Genomic DNA, 15846 nt, shown 5'->3' on the forward strand with positions numbered 1-15846 from the left:
GCTTCGATGCAGCCTACATCCACCACACTTCCTGGTTGTAATTCCAGACCCGAACCACTGGCAGTGTGAAAAAGGTTTCTCTCTCATCATCTTCAACCCCACCACACACTCCATTCCTGAGCCACTGACCATCCCATGTCCCTCCCTGTGACTCAGGGTAAGCACAGTAAAAAGTCTGACAACACCAGGTTTTAGTCCAACCTATTTATTTGATAATATACTCGCAAGCTTTTGGGTTAGCATATGCTCTGTCTGAGGCCAGAACTCTCCATTCACCTGACGAAGGGGCTAACCCGAAAGCTTGCGAGTATATTATCAAATAAATAGGTTGGACTAAAACCTGGTGTTGTCAGACTTTTTACTGTGTTTACACCAGTCCAACGCCGGCATACCCACATCATGACTCAGGGTAAGGACATGGGAATCCTGTGCTCTTCCCTTTCACCATCATCCTTTTTGTCATTTAATCACTCCGGCACTTCCAGTTTGTTATTTCCTTGTCACCCGCCCATCCCCAGCTCCCTGTCACTTAAAACAATTTAATTCACTGCTATTTCCGAGTTCTAATTTTATCTAATTGAACTGAAACTAAATCTGTTTCTTCACAGATATTGTCTGACCTGTTGAGAGTTTCCAACATATTTATTCATATTTCAGATTTACAATATCAATATAATTTTGCCTTGTGCATGAACTGAGGTTGTTTTTTCTTGAATGTCCCACACTGTACATTATTATTGTTAATGATTTTATTCTTAAAAACACTGGATTTACCCTGATTCCTGTTACTTTTCTCTCTGATCTCCAGTCTGGAAGATAATGTTCTCACCGATTCTTGTGCCAAGGACCTGGCCTCTGCTCTCGAGACAAATCGCTCACTGGTATATCTGCATCTGGGTTACACTAAACTGGGAGATTCAGGAGTGAACTGGCTGTCTGTGGCTGTGAAGAATCCGAACTGTAAAATACAGGAACTGTCGTAAGTAGCAGACTGAGAGAGATTGTGTTTATAATAACTGAATATTCAACAATATACTTTCACCACTGGTATTTGTATAAAAAACACTGCCCATTACTATTGGCGTCAGTTATGAATAAGGAAAATTGCTTTTCCTCTGACTCCTGTTGCTTCTCTCTCTGATCCCTGAGCAATGGGATGTCAGTCCCACAGATCCTTATGATGAGGGTGTCGGGGAATAATGTTATGGTACACCCTCTGAGGTTCTCTCCTCCTCCTCAGATGTGCACAGCTCTCCCCGGACAGCATCCATTGATTTGTGAAAGTGGGGAGAGTGAATAGATGACAGTAAATGGAGGACAGGACATGGTGGTGGAGTCTCGTTGTTAGTAACAGATGACAGTACGGTAGCGAGAGGTGAACTTAGTTCCAATGATCGAGATGCAAAATCAGTTTGGGTAGAGATAAGAATTAGCAAAGTTAAAAGATCACTTGTGGGAATCATTTAATCACCCCTAACAATATTCAGAATCTCTGACACAGTACACAGGAAAAATAATGGGGCCTTGTAAAAACGTACTGCAATAATCACGGGTGATTTTAACCTTCATATACAAAGAAGAACACGACACATTAACAAGCCCTTCGGCCCACCAAGCCTGACTCCTAATCCAGTACTTCCTGTCCATATGCGGTTTCTATTCCTCTGTTCGTCTCTTGTTCATGTGTCTATTAAGATACACCTTGAACATTGGTAATGTTCCTGCTTCCACCACCTCTATGAGCAGTGCATTCAAGGCATTCACCACTCTGTGTGAAAACTTATCCCACACATCTCTCTAAACTTTGCCCCTCACATCTTCATCCTGTGCCTTCTTGTAGTTGACCATTCCACACTGGGGAAAAAGTCTCTGACTATCCACCATGTCATTTCCTCTCATAATTGTGTATACCTCTATCAGGTCACCTCTCAGTCGCCCTTTTGTAGTGAAAACAGTCCATGTTTATACAAACTCTTCTCATAACTTAACCCTCCTTGACCAGGCAACGTTCTGGCAAACCTTCTTTCATCCTCTCCAAGGCATCCACATCCTTCTGGTAATGTGGCGAACAGAACTGCAAGCAATACTCAAATGTGGTCGATTGAAGTTTCATGGAGTTGTAACATAACTTGCCAACTTTTATACTTGATGCTGTGGTGAATGAAGACAAGCGTGCTATCTGCCTTCTTGACCACGTCATCCACCTGTGTTGCCCCTTTCAGGGATCTGTAGACTTGTACACACAGATCCCTCTGTAGGTTAATGTTCCTATGGGTTCTTCCATTTACTGTACAAATTGCTGAGATTGTCAAAAGTTGAATAGATTAGTTCACAGAATGTATTCAAGCAATTTCTTGGAGAAGCAGGTTCCAGTGCCAATCACGAAACAAGCTGTGTTACACATGATGTGCAAATTTGTGGCGTTTCCAACAAAAATACGTTCCTTTCATTTGAAAAACAGCAGCAGAAGTGTTCCAACTGTTACTAATTCAAGGATTGTATTAGATTAAGTGAATATGAGGCACCAGAGTTGGCACTGTTGCCTCACAGCGTCAGGGACCCAGATTCATTCCAGCCTTGGGGACTGTCTGTGGAGTTTTCATGTTCTCCCCGTGTCTGTGTAGGTTTCCTCTGGCTGCTGTAGTTACCTCCCGCAGTCTGAAAAATGTGCAGGTTAGGTGGATCGGCCATGTTAAATTGCCCGTTAATGTCCAAGATGTGTAGGTTAGGGAGTTTAACAGCGTAAATACGTGGGGTTACGGGAAACCGGGCAACTGCAGATCTATTAGTCTGACATTGATAGTATGGAAGATCCTATAATAAAGGAAGTGAAAACAGAACACTTTGAAATTAATGGCAGGATTAGACAGGGCCAACATGGATTTATGAAAGACTGGCATGGTAACACAGTGGTTAGCATTGTTGTATCACAGCCATGGGCCCGGGTTCAATTCCAGCCTTGGGTTACTCTGGAGTTGACAGCCTCTAACTAGTGGAATACCACACGGATCAGTGTTTGGATCTCAGTTATTCAGAATCTATTATCAATGATATGGATGTGGGGATCAAATATAATATTTCCAAATTTGTGAATAATAGAAATCATATGGAAACCTGAATTGTGAGGAGGATGCAAAGATGTTTCAAGCAGCTGTGGAGAGGCTCAGGGAGCAGCCAAAAGTTTACCAGCTGGACAACAAGGTGGAAAAATGTGAGGTCATCTAATTTTGTAGGATAAACAGACATTAAGACAACTCCAAAGATACTTTGATATCTTGTTCATGAGGCACTGAAAGCTAAGATGAGAGTAGTTAAGATAACAAATATAATGTTAGTCGTTATTCTAAGATGATTTGAGTTGAGGAAAAAGATGTCTCCCTATAATTATATGCAGCCTTGCTGAGACCAACCTGGAGTATTGTGGACAGTTTTGGTCCTCTGACAAAGCAAAGATGTACTTGGCATGAAAAAAAGGTACACTAAAATAGGTCCAGGGACAGATGGGTTGTCCTCTGAATGTTATCCTATGTTGTCCTATTGAGACGAAAGTTGAGAGGTGACCTGATGGAAGTGTATAAGATGTTGAGAGATATAGATCGGTTGGATTCTGAGGCTTTTTCCAAGGGCTGGAATGGTGCTATGAGAGGACACAGGTTTAAGGTGCTGGGGAGCAGGTACAGAGGAGATATCAGGGGTAAGTTTTTTTACTCAGAGGGCGGTGAGTGAGTGGAATCAGCTGTCATCGGTGGTGGTGGAGGCAAATTCGATAGGGTCTTTTAAGAGACTTCTGGATGAGTACGTGGAACTTAATGGAATTGAAGGTTATAGGTAAGCCTAGTAGGTAGGGATATCATTGGTGCAACTTGTGGGCCGAAGGGCCTGTTTGTGCTGTAGTTTTTCTATGTTCTTTGAAGAACAAAATCACTTTATTCTCAGGCCTTTAGAAGAATGATAGCTGAACTCATTCAAACCTACACTACTTGACGGAGTTCAATAGGCCAGATGCAGAAAGGATGTTTTCCCCTTGCTGGAGGGTCTGAAACCTGGGACACAGTCTGAGAATAAGGGGCAGTTATTTAGGCTGAGATGAGGGGTATTTGTTTTCCATTAGAATGCTGGTGAATCAAGGAATGCAGGGATAATGTTGGAAATGGTGTTGAAGCAGAGGATCAGCCATGGTCACATTGAATGATGGAGTGGGTTTGAAGGACAGAATGGATGACTCCTGCTCCTGTTTCTTAATGTTCTTATTGCAATAGGAATGGAGGGTAAGAGTAAGAAGGTTTTGCTGCAGTTTTACATGACTTTGATTAGAACACGACTAGAGTAATGTGTATAGTGCTGAGCTCTTTACTTAAAAAAGGATAGAATTGTATTAGAACCAGTTCAGAAAAAAGTTCACTCGGCTGATTCCTGGGATGGAGAGGTTTATTTTATGAAGAAAATATGAGCAGATTGGAGGAATATCTATGAAAGTTCAGAAGATTAAAAGGTGATCGCATTGAGGGGATGAGACAGGGTGGTTGCTGAGAGGATGTTTCTTCTTGTCCAGAACAAGGGGATAGATTTTAAAATGTAATTGTCAGTCCCTTAAGACTGAGATGAGGAGAAATTTATTTTTTTGATGGTCGTTGGTCAGTGGAATTCTCTTTCCTGGAGACCAGTGGTGGCAGAGTCATTGAATGTATTCAAAGCTGAGTTAAGAATGATTTTGGATTGAAAAGTGAATCAAGGGTTACGGGGGAGAGACAGGGAAAAGAGTTGAAACTACAGTTTGATCAGCTGTGATGGAATACGCTCAAGGGGCTGAATGGCCTTCTGCTGCTCCCAGTTATTTTGTTCTTATCCCAATACGTCCTTCAGACTGCTCTCTGTGACCAGTGATGGATACACAAGCTCTATGTTTTGTCCTCACCAGACTCTCTCCTGTGCCCATTCATTAGGCCACCCACTCAACCCATCTCACCAGCAGTAATTACCCACTCTGCCCCCAGGCCTTCCTGATCCAGCACTTCATCTTCCATTGGTGTAAGGAGGGCAAGACCTGGATGTCTCCACTCTTCTTCACTCATTTCTTGATGATGTTTGTTGTCTTTCCAAACACACAAATTGTTCCTCACTCATCAAACACATGCTCTAGCCCAGGGCTGTCCAACGTGTGGACCAAGGGGTGAATGTGACCCTCGAAGCCCCTCAGTGTGGACCACCGGAGCGAGTTTCCAGAATCTCAGTCACACAGTTCAGTTTGAATGGAAGAATCTGCATGGAGTTGATCCTCCAATCACAGGCCGTTTCTTTTTGGTTTTTGAGCCAATCTGCAGCAAATGTGGGAGAGAAACAATTTGTGATTGATGAGGATTAAACTCTAATCATCATCTTTATTTATTCCTCATTATTGTGCTCAGCAAGTTGTTTCTTTTCATATCTCAGTTTAGTTTTTAATTGAAATTTCTGCTGTGCCAAACTTGATCATTCTGAAATTTACTCATTGGCCCCTTGAGTGAGAAAAACATTGCCATGTGTTTGCCCAGTGAATATGTTGGTGAACCCTGCTCAAGCCTGTGCTGGTACCAGCCTAACGGACATGTCTCTGACAGTCAATGCTGCTGCCTTTGCATTGCCAGTGTCTGGGTGGAGATGTTCTTTCTACAATTTCACTCTCATCCTTATTCACATATCAGGCTGTGCTGCACTCACCGTGTCAGAACACATCGGGACATGTGACACTTTATCTGAATGCATGAAGCATTCGGAACAAAGTGAATGAGCTGGTGGCGCAGGTCAGCACAATGGATATGATCTGGTGGCCATTACAGAGACGTGGTTGCAGGGTGACAGGGACTGGGAGCTGAGTGTCCAGGGGTATCAAGTGTTTAGGAAGGATAGACGGTGCAGTAGCTCGCTGATTAAGGATAGTATCAGGGTGGTAGTAAGGGAAGATATAGGTGCCAAAGAGCAGAATGTGGAATTGTTGTGGGTGGAGATTAGGAACAGCAAGGGGAGGAAGACGCTGGTGGGTGTTGTCTATAGGCCCCCAAATAATGACCTGGAGGTAGGGCGGGCTATAAACGCACAAATAAATGCTGCGTGCAGGAATGGTACAGCGATAATTATGGGGGATTTCAATCTACATATTGATTGGTCGACCCATGTTGGTCATGGTGGGCTTGAGGATGAGTTCTTGGAATGCTGACGGGATAGTTTCCTTGAACAGTGTGTGTTGGAGCTGACGAGGGAGCGTGCTGTCTTAGATCTGGTGTTATGATGAATGGGATGGATAGGATAGAGGTGGAGAGACTCTTCCCGCTCAGAAAGGACAGTAGGACTAGGGGGCACAGCCTCAAGATAAAGGGGGGGGGGGGTGCGGTTTAGAACGGAGTTGAGGAGGAACTTCTTCACTCAAAGGGTGGTGAATCTCTGGAATTCTCTGCCCGTTGAAGTGGTGGAGGCTACCTTGCTAAATATTTTTAAGACGCGGGTTGATGGGTTTTTGATAAGAGAGGGGATTAAGGGTTATGGGGAGAGGGCGGGAATGTGGAACTGAGCCACGACAGATCAGCCATGATCTTATTGAATGGTGGGGCAGGCTCGAAGGGCTAGATGGCCTACTCCTGCTCCTATTTCTTATGCTATGTAATGAGGCAGGTAGAATTAGGGACTTTGTGGTGAAGGATCCTCTTGGGAAGAGTGATCATTGTAAGGTGGAGTTTCTGATGCAGTTGGAGGAGGAGAAAGTAGGATCCCAGACCTGTGTCCTTTGTTTGAACAGAGGGGAGTCTGATAAGATGAGAGAGGAATTGGCGAATGTTGATTGGGGGAGCAGATTGGAAGGTAGGTCTGCTGAGGAACAGTGGGGGATCTTTAAGGAGATCTTTCTTGGTGCTTAGCAGAAATTTATTCCGATGGTAAAGAAGGTTCGTGGGAGGAAAGATAATCAGCCGTGGATAACGAAGGAGATAAAGGAGAGTATTAAATTAAAAGCTGATGCGTTTAGAGTGGCTAAGAGTAGTGGGCGAGAAGAGGATTGGGAGAGGTTTAAACATCAACAAAGAATGACAAAGAAGTTGACAAAGAAAGGAAGGATAAACTATGAATCTAGGCTAGCACTAAATATAAAAAAGGATAGTAAGAGTTTTTATAAATATATAAAAAGGAGGCTGGCTAGGGTGAATGTTGGACCCTTAGAGGATGAGAGGGGGGATTTAGTGGTGGGAGATGAGGAAATGACTGAGGCCTTGAATAAGTTTTTTGCTTCGGTCTTCACGGAAGAGGATGTGAATAGTTTGCTGGGTGTTAACGATGGAAAGATAGTAGGAGTGGAGGGCCTGAATGAGATCATTGTTAATAGAGAGGCAGTGCTCGACAGACTAGAGGGACTGATGGTGGACAAGTCCCCACGACCGGATGGAATGAATCCAAGGGTTCTGAAGGAAATGGCGGAGGTGATAGTGGATGCCTTTGAGATTATTTTCCAAACCTCGCTGGATTCCGGGGAAGTGCCGGATGATTGGAAAACGGCTAATGTTACGCCGCTGTTTAAAAAGGGTAGCAGGCAAAAGGCAGGGAATTATAGGCCGGTTAGTTTAACGTCTGTTGTAGGTAAAATGCTTGAATCCGTAATCAAGGAGAAAATAGCGAGGCATCTTGAGAAGAATTGTTTGATAGAGCAGACGCAGCACGGTTTCGTTAAGGGGAAGTCGTGTCTGACGAATTTATTGGAATTCTATGAGGATGTGTCTAGTGCGGTGGATAGAGGGGAACCGGTGGATGTGGTGTTTCTTGATTTTCAGAAGGCGTTTGATAAGGTGCCGCACAAGAGGTTGTTACAGAAGGTTGTGGGCATGGAGTTGGGGGTAGGGTGTTAGCGTGGATAGGGGATTGGCTGTCAAATAGGAGGCAGAGAGTGGGGGTCAATGGGTGCTATTCGGATTGGCGGTTGGTGACTAGTGGAGTTCCCCAGGGATCAGTGTTGGGGCCTCAGCTATTTACCATCTATATAGATGATCTGGAGGAGGGAACTGAGTGTAAGGTGTTGAAATTTGCTGAGGACACAAAGATAAGTGGAACAGCAAATTGTGCGGAGGGTGTGGAAAGTCTGCAGAGGGGCCTAGATAGGCTGAGCAAGTGGGTGAGGATCTGGCAGATGGAATAAAATGTTGGCAAGTGTGAGGTTATCCACTTTGGTAGGAAGGACTACTACTTACAGGGCGAAAAGCTGCAGCATGCTACGGTGCAGAGGGACCTGGGGGTCCTTGTGCATGAGTCGCAAATACCGAGTCTACAGGTGCAGCAGGTGGTCAGGAAGGCGAATGGGATGCTGGCCTTTATAGCGAGGGGGATTGAATATAAAAGTAGGGAGGTCTTGCTGCAACTGTACAGGGCACTGGTGAGGCCGCAGCTGGAGTACCGTGTGCAGTTTTGGTCACCGCACCTGTGCAAGGATATTTTGGCCTTGGAGGGAGTGCAGAGGAGGTTTACTAGGCTGATACTGGAGTTGAGGGGGTTGAGCTATGAGGAGAGGCTGAATAAACTAGGCTTGTACTCGTTAGAGTTTAGAAGAATGAGGGAAGATCTCATTGAGACGTATAAGATGATGAATGGGATGGATAGGATACAGGTGGAGAGGTTCTTCCCGCTCAAAGGACAGTAGGACTAGAGGGCACAGCCTCAAGATGGGGGGTGGCGGGGGGCGGGGGGGGGGGGGGGGGGCGGTGCAGTTTAGAACATAGTTGAGGAGCAACTTCTTCACTCAAAGGGTGGTGAATCTCTGGAATTCTCTGCCCGTTGAAGTGGTGGAGGCTGCCTCGCTAAATATATTTAAGACGCGGGTTGATAGGTTTCTGATAAGCGAGGGGATTAAGGGTTATGGGGAGAGGGCGGGAAAGTGGAACTGAGCCACGACAGATCAGCCATGATCTTGTTGAATGGCGGGGCAGGCTCGAAGGGCTAGATGGCCTACTCCTGCTCCTATTTCTTATGTTCTTATGACATTGATCCTTTTCCATACTATAACCACGTGTCTGAAACCTGCTCACTTCCCAACAATCTCCATCCAGACTGGCTTGTAATGATGGAATAACCTCCTCCCATCCTGAGGGAACAGGGACAAATTGTTCCTAAATTATTCTCCCCTGAATCTGGTTTCCAATAGGGACACCATAAGCATAGACACGGGTCAAGGGAGATGTAGGAAAAATACATTGTTAAGATGGCGGCACGGGCTCGTTGGGCCGAAGGGCCTGTTTCCCGTGCTGTTGTTCTTTGTTCTTGACCTCCCTCCGAACCTGAGCAGCCGGGAGGAGCCCCTTCAAGGAGGAATTAGTCATTGGGAAACAACCCTTGCTTTGCTTTCTCTCATTCAGTAAGCAGAGCTCCCTCACTGTTCCAGAGATGCCTGCCAGCCGTTAACTGTCCGCCTCTGACAATATCACCTTCATAACTCTGCCTATCCTGCCCACACGGACACACCACCCATTTCCAATCCCCATGTTGGGAATTCAGAGCTTCTGGGAAAATCACAGCCATTATCTTCACCCTCACCACAAACTGCATTCCCAAACCACTGACCATCCCATGTCCCTCCCGAGCCACTCCGAGTAAGGACATGGGGATCCTGTGATTATACTCCTGTCCCATCATCACTTTTACCATTTAATCACTCCTGTAATTCCGGTTTGTCCTTTCTTTGTTTCATCCCCAGCCACCCACCGCTGTCCCTTCAAACCTGTCAATTCACTGCCAGTTCCAATGGAAGCTCAAACTTTACCCCTGTTTCTCTCTTCACAAATATTTCCTTAACCTGCTGAGCATTTCCAGTTTATTTATATTTAATTTTCACCATTCATAGTATTTCAAGTTGTGTTTTTGGAATGTCTCCTACAATACATTATTATTGTTATTAACAGTATTATATAAAACACTGGGGATTGAGCCTGATTCCTGTTATTTCTCTCTCTGGTCTCCAGTCTGGATAAGAACGATCTCACAGATTCTTGTGCTGAGGATCTCGTCTCCGCTCTCTGTAGAAAACGGTCATTGAGGACTCTGAACCTGGATTCAAACTCCTTCACAGATCAATGTGTCCCTGCTCTCTGCCGCCTCATACAGAACTGCAGGAGTTTGGAATGGATCTCGTGAGTGGTTGTGTTAATTCTAAGTGTAACAATTAAAATATAAATGGATTTAAAATATAAATGGGCCTGAATCTTCCAAGCAGCAGCAATGGTAAGCAGATTGCCGGTATGTGTGAAAATTCCCCCAAACCTGAAACTGCTGCATATTTCTCCCAGAATCATCACACTGCAACACTGGGAGCTCCGTCAGAGCAGAGTCGGGGAAGAGAGAGCACACACCCTATTTACAGCACAGTGACCCCGGGGAGCTCCATCAGAGCAGAGTCGGGGAAGAGAGAGCACACACCCTATTTACAGCACAGTGACCCCGGGGAGCTCCATCAGAGCAGAGTCGGGGAAGAGAGAGCACACACCCTATTTACAGCACAGTGACCCCGGGGAGCTCCATCAGAGCAGAGTCGGGGAAGAGAGAGCACACACCCTATTTACAGCACAGTGACCCCGGGGAGCTCCATCAGAGCAGAGTCGGGGAAGAGAGAGCACACACCCTATTTACAGCACAGTGACCCCGGGGAGCTCCATCAGAGCAGAGTTGGGGAAGAGAGAGCACACACCCTATTTACAGCACAGTGACCCCGGGGAGCTCCGTCAGAGCAGAGTCGGGGAAGAGAGAGCACGCACCCTATTTACAGCACAGTGACCCCGGGGAGCTCCATCAGAGCAGAGTTGGGGAAGAGAGAGCACACACCCTATTTACAGCACAGTGACCCCGGGGAGCTCCGTCAGAGCAGAGTCGGGGAAGAGAGAGCACACACCCTATTTACAGCACAGTGACCCCGGGGAGCTCCATCAGAGCAGAGTCGGGGAAGAGAGAGCACGCACCCTATTTACAGCACAGTGACCCCGGGGAGCTCCATCAGAGCAGAGTCGGGGAAGAGAGAGAGCACACCCTATTTACAGCACAGTGACCCCGGGGAGCTCCATCAGAGCAGAGTCAGGGAAGAGAGAGCACACACCCTATTTACAGCACAGTGACCCCGGGGAGCTCCATCAGAGCAGAGTCGGGGAAGAGAGAGCACACACCCTATTTACAGCACAGTGACCCCGGGGAGCTCCATCAGAGCAGAGTCGGGGAAGAGAGAGAGCACACCCTATTTACAGCACAGTGACCCTGGGGAGCTCCATCAGAGCAGAGTCGGGGAAGAGAGAGCACACACCCTATTTACAGCACAGTGACCCCGGGGAGCTCCGTCAGAGCAGAGTCGGGGAAGAGAGAGCACACACCCTATTTACAGCACAGTGACCCCGGGGAGCTCCGTCAGAGCAGAGTCGGGGAAGAGAGAGCACACACCCTATTTACAGCACAGTGACCCCGGGGAGCTCCGTCAGAGCAGAGTCGGGGAAGAGAGAGCACGCACCGTATTTACAGCACAGTGACCCCGGGGAGCTCCGTCAGAGTCGGGGGGTGTGGTGGTGAAGTGTGGGTGTGGTGGGGTGGGGTGGGGTGGTGGGGTGTGGGTGTGGTGGGGGGTGGGTGGGGTGTGGGTGTGGTGGGGGGTGGGGTGTTGGGGGGGGGGGTGCGAGGGTATGTGAAATTACAGGGTCTAAAGTAAAGGAGAGGGTACAGGTACAAGAAGAGGCCGAGGATGTCCCAATAATAAAGGGAGTAGGGGGCGTGAGTATGGTTGGTGGCGTTCTGGCAAATAGGGTCCAGGTGAAGGCTGGGATGAAAGCACTGTATCTGAATGCACGAAGCATTCGGAATAAAGTGGATGAGCTGGTGGCGCAGATCAGCACAAATGGATATGATCTGGCGGCCATTACAGAGATGTGGCTGCAGGGTGACAGGGGCTGGGAGCTGAATGTCCAGGGGTATCAAGTGTTCAGGAAGGATAGGCGGGAGGAAAAAGGGGGGTGCGTAGCTCTGCTGATTAAGGATAGCATCAGGGTGGTAGTAAGGGAAGATATAGGTGCCAAAGAGCAGGATGTGGAATTGTTGTGGGTGGAGATTAGGAACAGCAAGGGGAGGAAGACACTGGTGGGTGTCATCTATAGGCCCCCAAATAATGACCTGGAGATGGGGCGGGCTATTAACGCGCAAATAAATGCGGCGTGCAGGCATGGAACGGCGATAATTATGGGGGATTTCAATCTACATATTGACTGGTCGACCCATGTTGGACGCGGTGGGCTCGAGGAAGAGTTCTTGGAATGCTGCCGGGATAGTTTCCTTGAACAGTGTGTGTTGGAGCCGACGAGGGAGCGAGCTAGCTTGGATCTGGTGTTATGTAATGAGGCGGGTAGAATTAGGGACCTTGCGGTGAAGGATCCTCTTGGGAAGAGTGATCATTGTAAGGTGGAGTTTCTGATGCAGTTGGAGGAGGAGAAAGTAGGATCCCAGACCTGTGTCCTTTGTTTGAACAGAGGGGAGTCTGATAAGATGAGAGAGGAATTGGCGAATGTTGATTGGGGGAGCAGATTGGGAGGTAGGTCTGCTGAGGAACAGTGGGGGATCTTTAAGGAGATCTTTCTTGGTGCTCAGCAGAAATTTATTCCGATGGTTAAAAAGGATCGTAGGAGGAGAGATAATCAGCCGTGGATAACGAAGGAGATAAAGGAGAGTATTCAATTAAAAGCTGATGCATTTAGAGTGGCTAAGAGTAGTGGGCAAGAAGAGGATTGGGAGAGGTGTAAATATCAACAAAGAATGACGAAGAAGTTGACAAAGAAAGGAAGGATAAACTATGAAGCTGGGCTAGCGCTAAATATAAAAAAGGATAGTAAGAGTTTTTATAAATATATAAAAAGGAGGAGGCTGGCTAGGGTGAATGTTGGACCCTTAGAGGATGAGAGGGGGGATTTAGTGGTGGGGGGATGAGGAAATGGCTGAGGCCTTAAATAAGTTTTTGACTTCGGTCTTCACGGAGGAGGACATGAATAGTTTGCCGGGTGTTAACGATGGAAAGATGGTAGGAGTGGAGGGCCTGAATGACATTATTGTTACTAGAGAGGCAGTGCTCGACAGACTAGAGGGACCAATGGTGGACAAGTCCCCACGACCGGATGGAATGCATCCGAGGGTTCTGAAAGAAATGGCAGAGGTGATAGTGGATGCCTTGATGATTATTTTCCAAACCTCGCTGGATTCCGGGGAAGTGCCGGATGATTGGAAAACGGCTAATGTTACGCCGCTGTTTAAAAAGGGTAGCAGGCAAAAGGCAGGGAATTATAGGCCGGTTAGTTTAACGTCTGTTGTAGGTAAAATGCTTGAATCCGTAATCAAGGAGAAAATAGCGAGGCATCTTGAGGAGAATTGTTTGATAGAGCAGACACAGCACGGTTTCGTTAAGGGGAAGTCGTGTCTGACGAATTTATTGGAATTCTATGAGGATGTGTCTAGTGCGGCGGACAGAGGGGAACCGGTGGATGTGGTGTTTCTTGATTTTCAGAAGGCGTTTGATAAGGTGCCGCACAAGAGGTTGTTACAGAAGGTTAGGGGACATGGAGTTGGGGGTAGGGTGTTAGCGTGGACAGGGAGGGGATTAGTTGTCAAATAGGAGGCAGAGAGTGGGTGTCAATGGGTGCTATTCGGATTGGCGGTTGGTGACTAGTGGAGTGCCCCAGGGGTCGGTGCTGGGGCCTCAGCTATTTACCATTTATATAGATGATCTGGAGGAGGGAACCGAGTGTAAGGTGTCGAAATTTGCTGATGACACAAAGATTGGTGGAACGGCAAATTGTGCGGAAGGTGTGGAAAGTCTGCAGAGGGATCTAGATAGGCTAAGCGAATGGGCGAGGAACTGGCAAATGGAATTTAGCGTTGGCAAGTGTGAAGTTGTCCACTTTGGTAGGAATAATGGTAGGAAGGACTATTACTTACGGGGCGAAAAACTGCAGCAGGCGACGGTGCAGAGGGACCTCGGGGTCCTTGTGCATGAGTCGCAAAAACCCAGCTTGCAGGTGCAGCAGGTGGTCAGGAAGGCGAATGGGATGCTGGCCTTCATAGCGAGGGGGATTGAATATAAAAGTAGGGAGGTCTTGCTGCAGCTGTATAGGGCACTGGTGAGGCCGCAGTTGGAGTACTGTGTGCAGTGTTGGTCGCTGCACTTGCACAAGGATATTTTGGCCTTGGAGGGAGTGCAGAGGAGGTTCACTAGGCTGATACTGGAGTTGAGGGGGTTGAGCTATGAGGAGAGGCTGAATAAACTAGGCTTGTACTTGTTAGAGTTTAGAAGAATGAGGGGAGATCTCATTGAGACGTATAAGATGATGAATGGGTTGGATAGGATAGAGGTGGAGAGACTCTTCCCGCTCAAAAAAGACAGTAGGACTAGGGGGCACAGCCTCAAGATAAAGGGGGGGCGGTTTAGAACGGAGTTGAGGAGGAACTTCTTCACTCAAAGGGTGGTGAATCTCTGGAATTCTCTGCCCGTTGAAGTGGTGGAGGCTGCCTCGCTAAATATTTTTAAGAAGCGGGTTGATGGGTTTTTGATAAGAGAGGGGATTAAGGGTTATGGGGAGAGGGCAGGAATGTGGAACTGAGCCACGACAGATCAGCCATGATCTTATTGAATGGCGGGGCAGGCTCGAAGGGCTAGATGGCCGACTCCTGCTCCTATTTCTTATGTTCTTATGTTTATGTTCTTATTATGATTGTGGGAGGTGTAGTACAGGGGATCAGTGGGAAGTGATTGGGGGACCCGGTTGTGCTATTCAGGTATTAGCCCAGGTGGTGAGCTGTCTAACATTACCTGAGTAACTATCCAGGTCAATTTTGTGGATCTGTCCCAAGTCTCTGACTCTGACTGCAGCAGGGGACTTCCCCAATAGTAGTTCCTACCTCTGGGACAATTCCCAGGTAGATCAGTGCGTCAGGACATCCACAGGGTCCCGATGCTCATCTTCAGTTGTGTGTCTGGGTCTCTGGTGACCCAGAGACCAGGAGATTTGTCCCATTAACTCCAGTCTCCTGTTATTTACCCTGTTGTTCAGTCTGTTTATTTCCTGTTTCATCTTAAATCTGTTTCAGGCTGTGGGGAAATCAGTTCAGTCCAAATGGAGTGAGACAGCTGAAGTCGCTGCGGGGATCCAGACGGGGACTGACAGTGAGAGTGCTAACACTTCAATCTGTGAACAATGCTGCTTCACTGAAATCCTGAATTGTGAAGATCTTCGACAGCTCCTTCCAAACCCTTCATTCCTGCCCCTCTCCCTCCCTATTCCATCAGCCCCTCCGGCCTGGCAGTGATTTCCCTGCTTACCTGGTTTCCCAGTTGGAAAACTGTTGTAGTTTTAGTCTCCACATTGAAGGAAAGATTGCTGCAAATCATTGTTTAAGCAGCAATGTGTTGTCAGTGTTCTCAGCAACAGAGTCTTCACCCTCCTTTCAAAATGGAGCAGCAGAGATCATTCTCCAGAGAGAGGGAACAGTGTGTGTGATTCTGACAGTACCCAGCAGAGGACAGATTGGTCAATCTTGTCAGAGTTTCCTCTCTGTCTCTGTGAATGGATTAAAGGCTCCACCAGCCTCTCCTCAAAACCTCTTTCACTATCTGGGGATTAAAGTCACGCAATGCCACCATCTGCTGGCGGCTCACAGCGACTGCAGGCGCTGCTGTTTGTGAGCCCCAGACAAGTTCAGTCAGTCCCACGTCTGCATCTGGGAACCGGTTACTGCAGTGTGAATATTGAACAATATTGACAGGGATTGGAGTTTGCAGCAGGAACCCCGGCTGGTGAATTAACCCTTTTATCACCGGACACTGTACATGAA

The 15846-nt window shown here is 47.1% G+C and overlaps 1 protein-coding gene across 1 annotated transcript in view; it reads left to right on the forward strand.

The window, feature by feature from the left end:
* The window catches only part of LOC145339648 (NACHT, LRR and PYD domains-containing protein 3-like), a 59156-nt gene extending 43924 nt beyond the window's left edge, over positions 1-15232 (forward strand). The window contains exons 11-13 of the mRNA XM_080184163.1: positions 809-979; positions 9966-10133; positions 15103-15232. Coding sequence (XP_080040289.1) covers positions 809-979; positions 9966-10133; positions 15103-15232 — 469 coding nt within the window. The remainder of the gene's footprint in view (positions 1-808; positions 980-9965; positions 10134-15102) is intronic.
* The last annotated feature ends 614 nt before the right edge of the window (positions 15233-15846 follow it).

The sequence above is a fragment of the Carcharhinus amblyrhynchos genome, unplaced genomic scaffold (genome assembly GCF_965287045.1).
Source record: "Carcharhinus amblyrhynchos unplaced genomic scaffold, sCarAmb.v2.hapA scaffold_586, whole genome shotgun sequence".
Taxonomy (NCBI): Eukaryota; Metazoa; Chordata; class Chondrichthyes; order Carcharhiniformes; family Carcharhinidae; genus Carcharhinus; species Carcharhinus amblyrhynchos.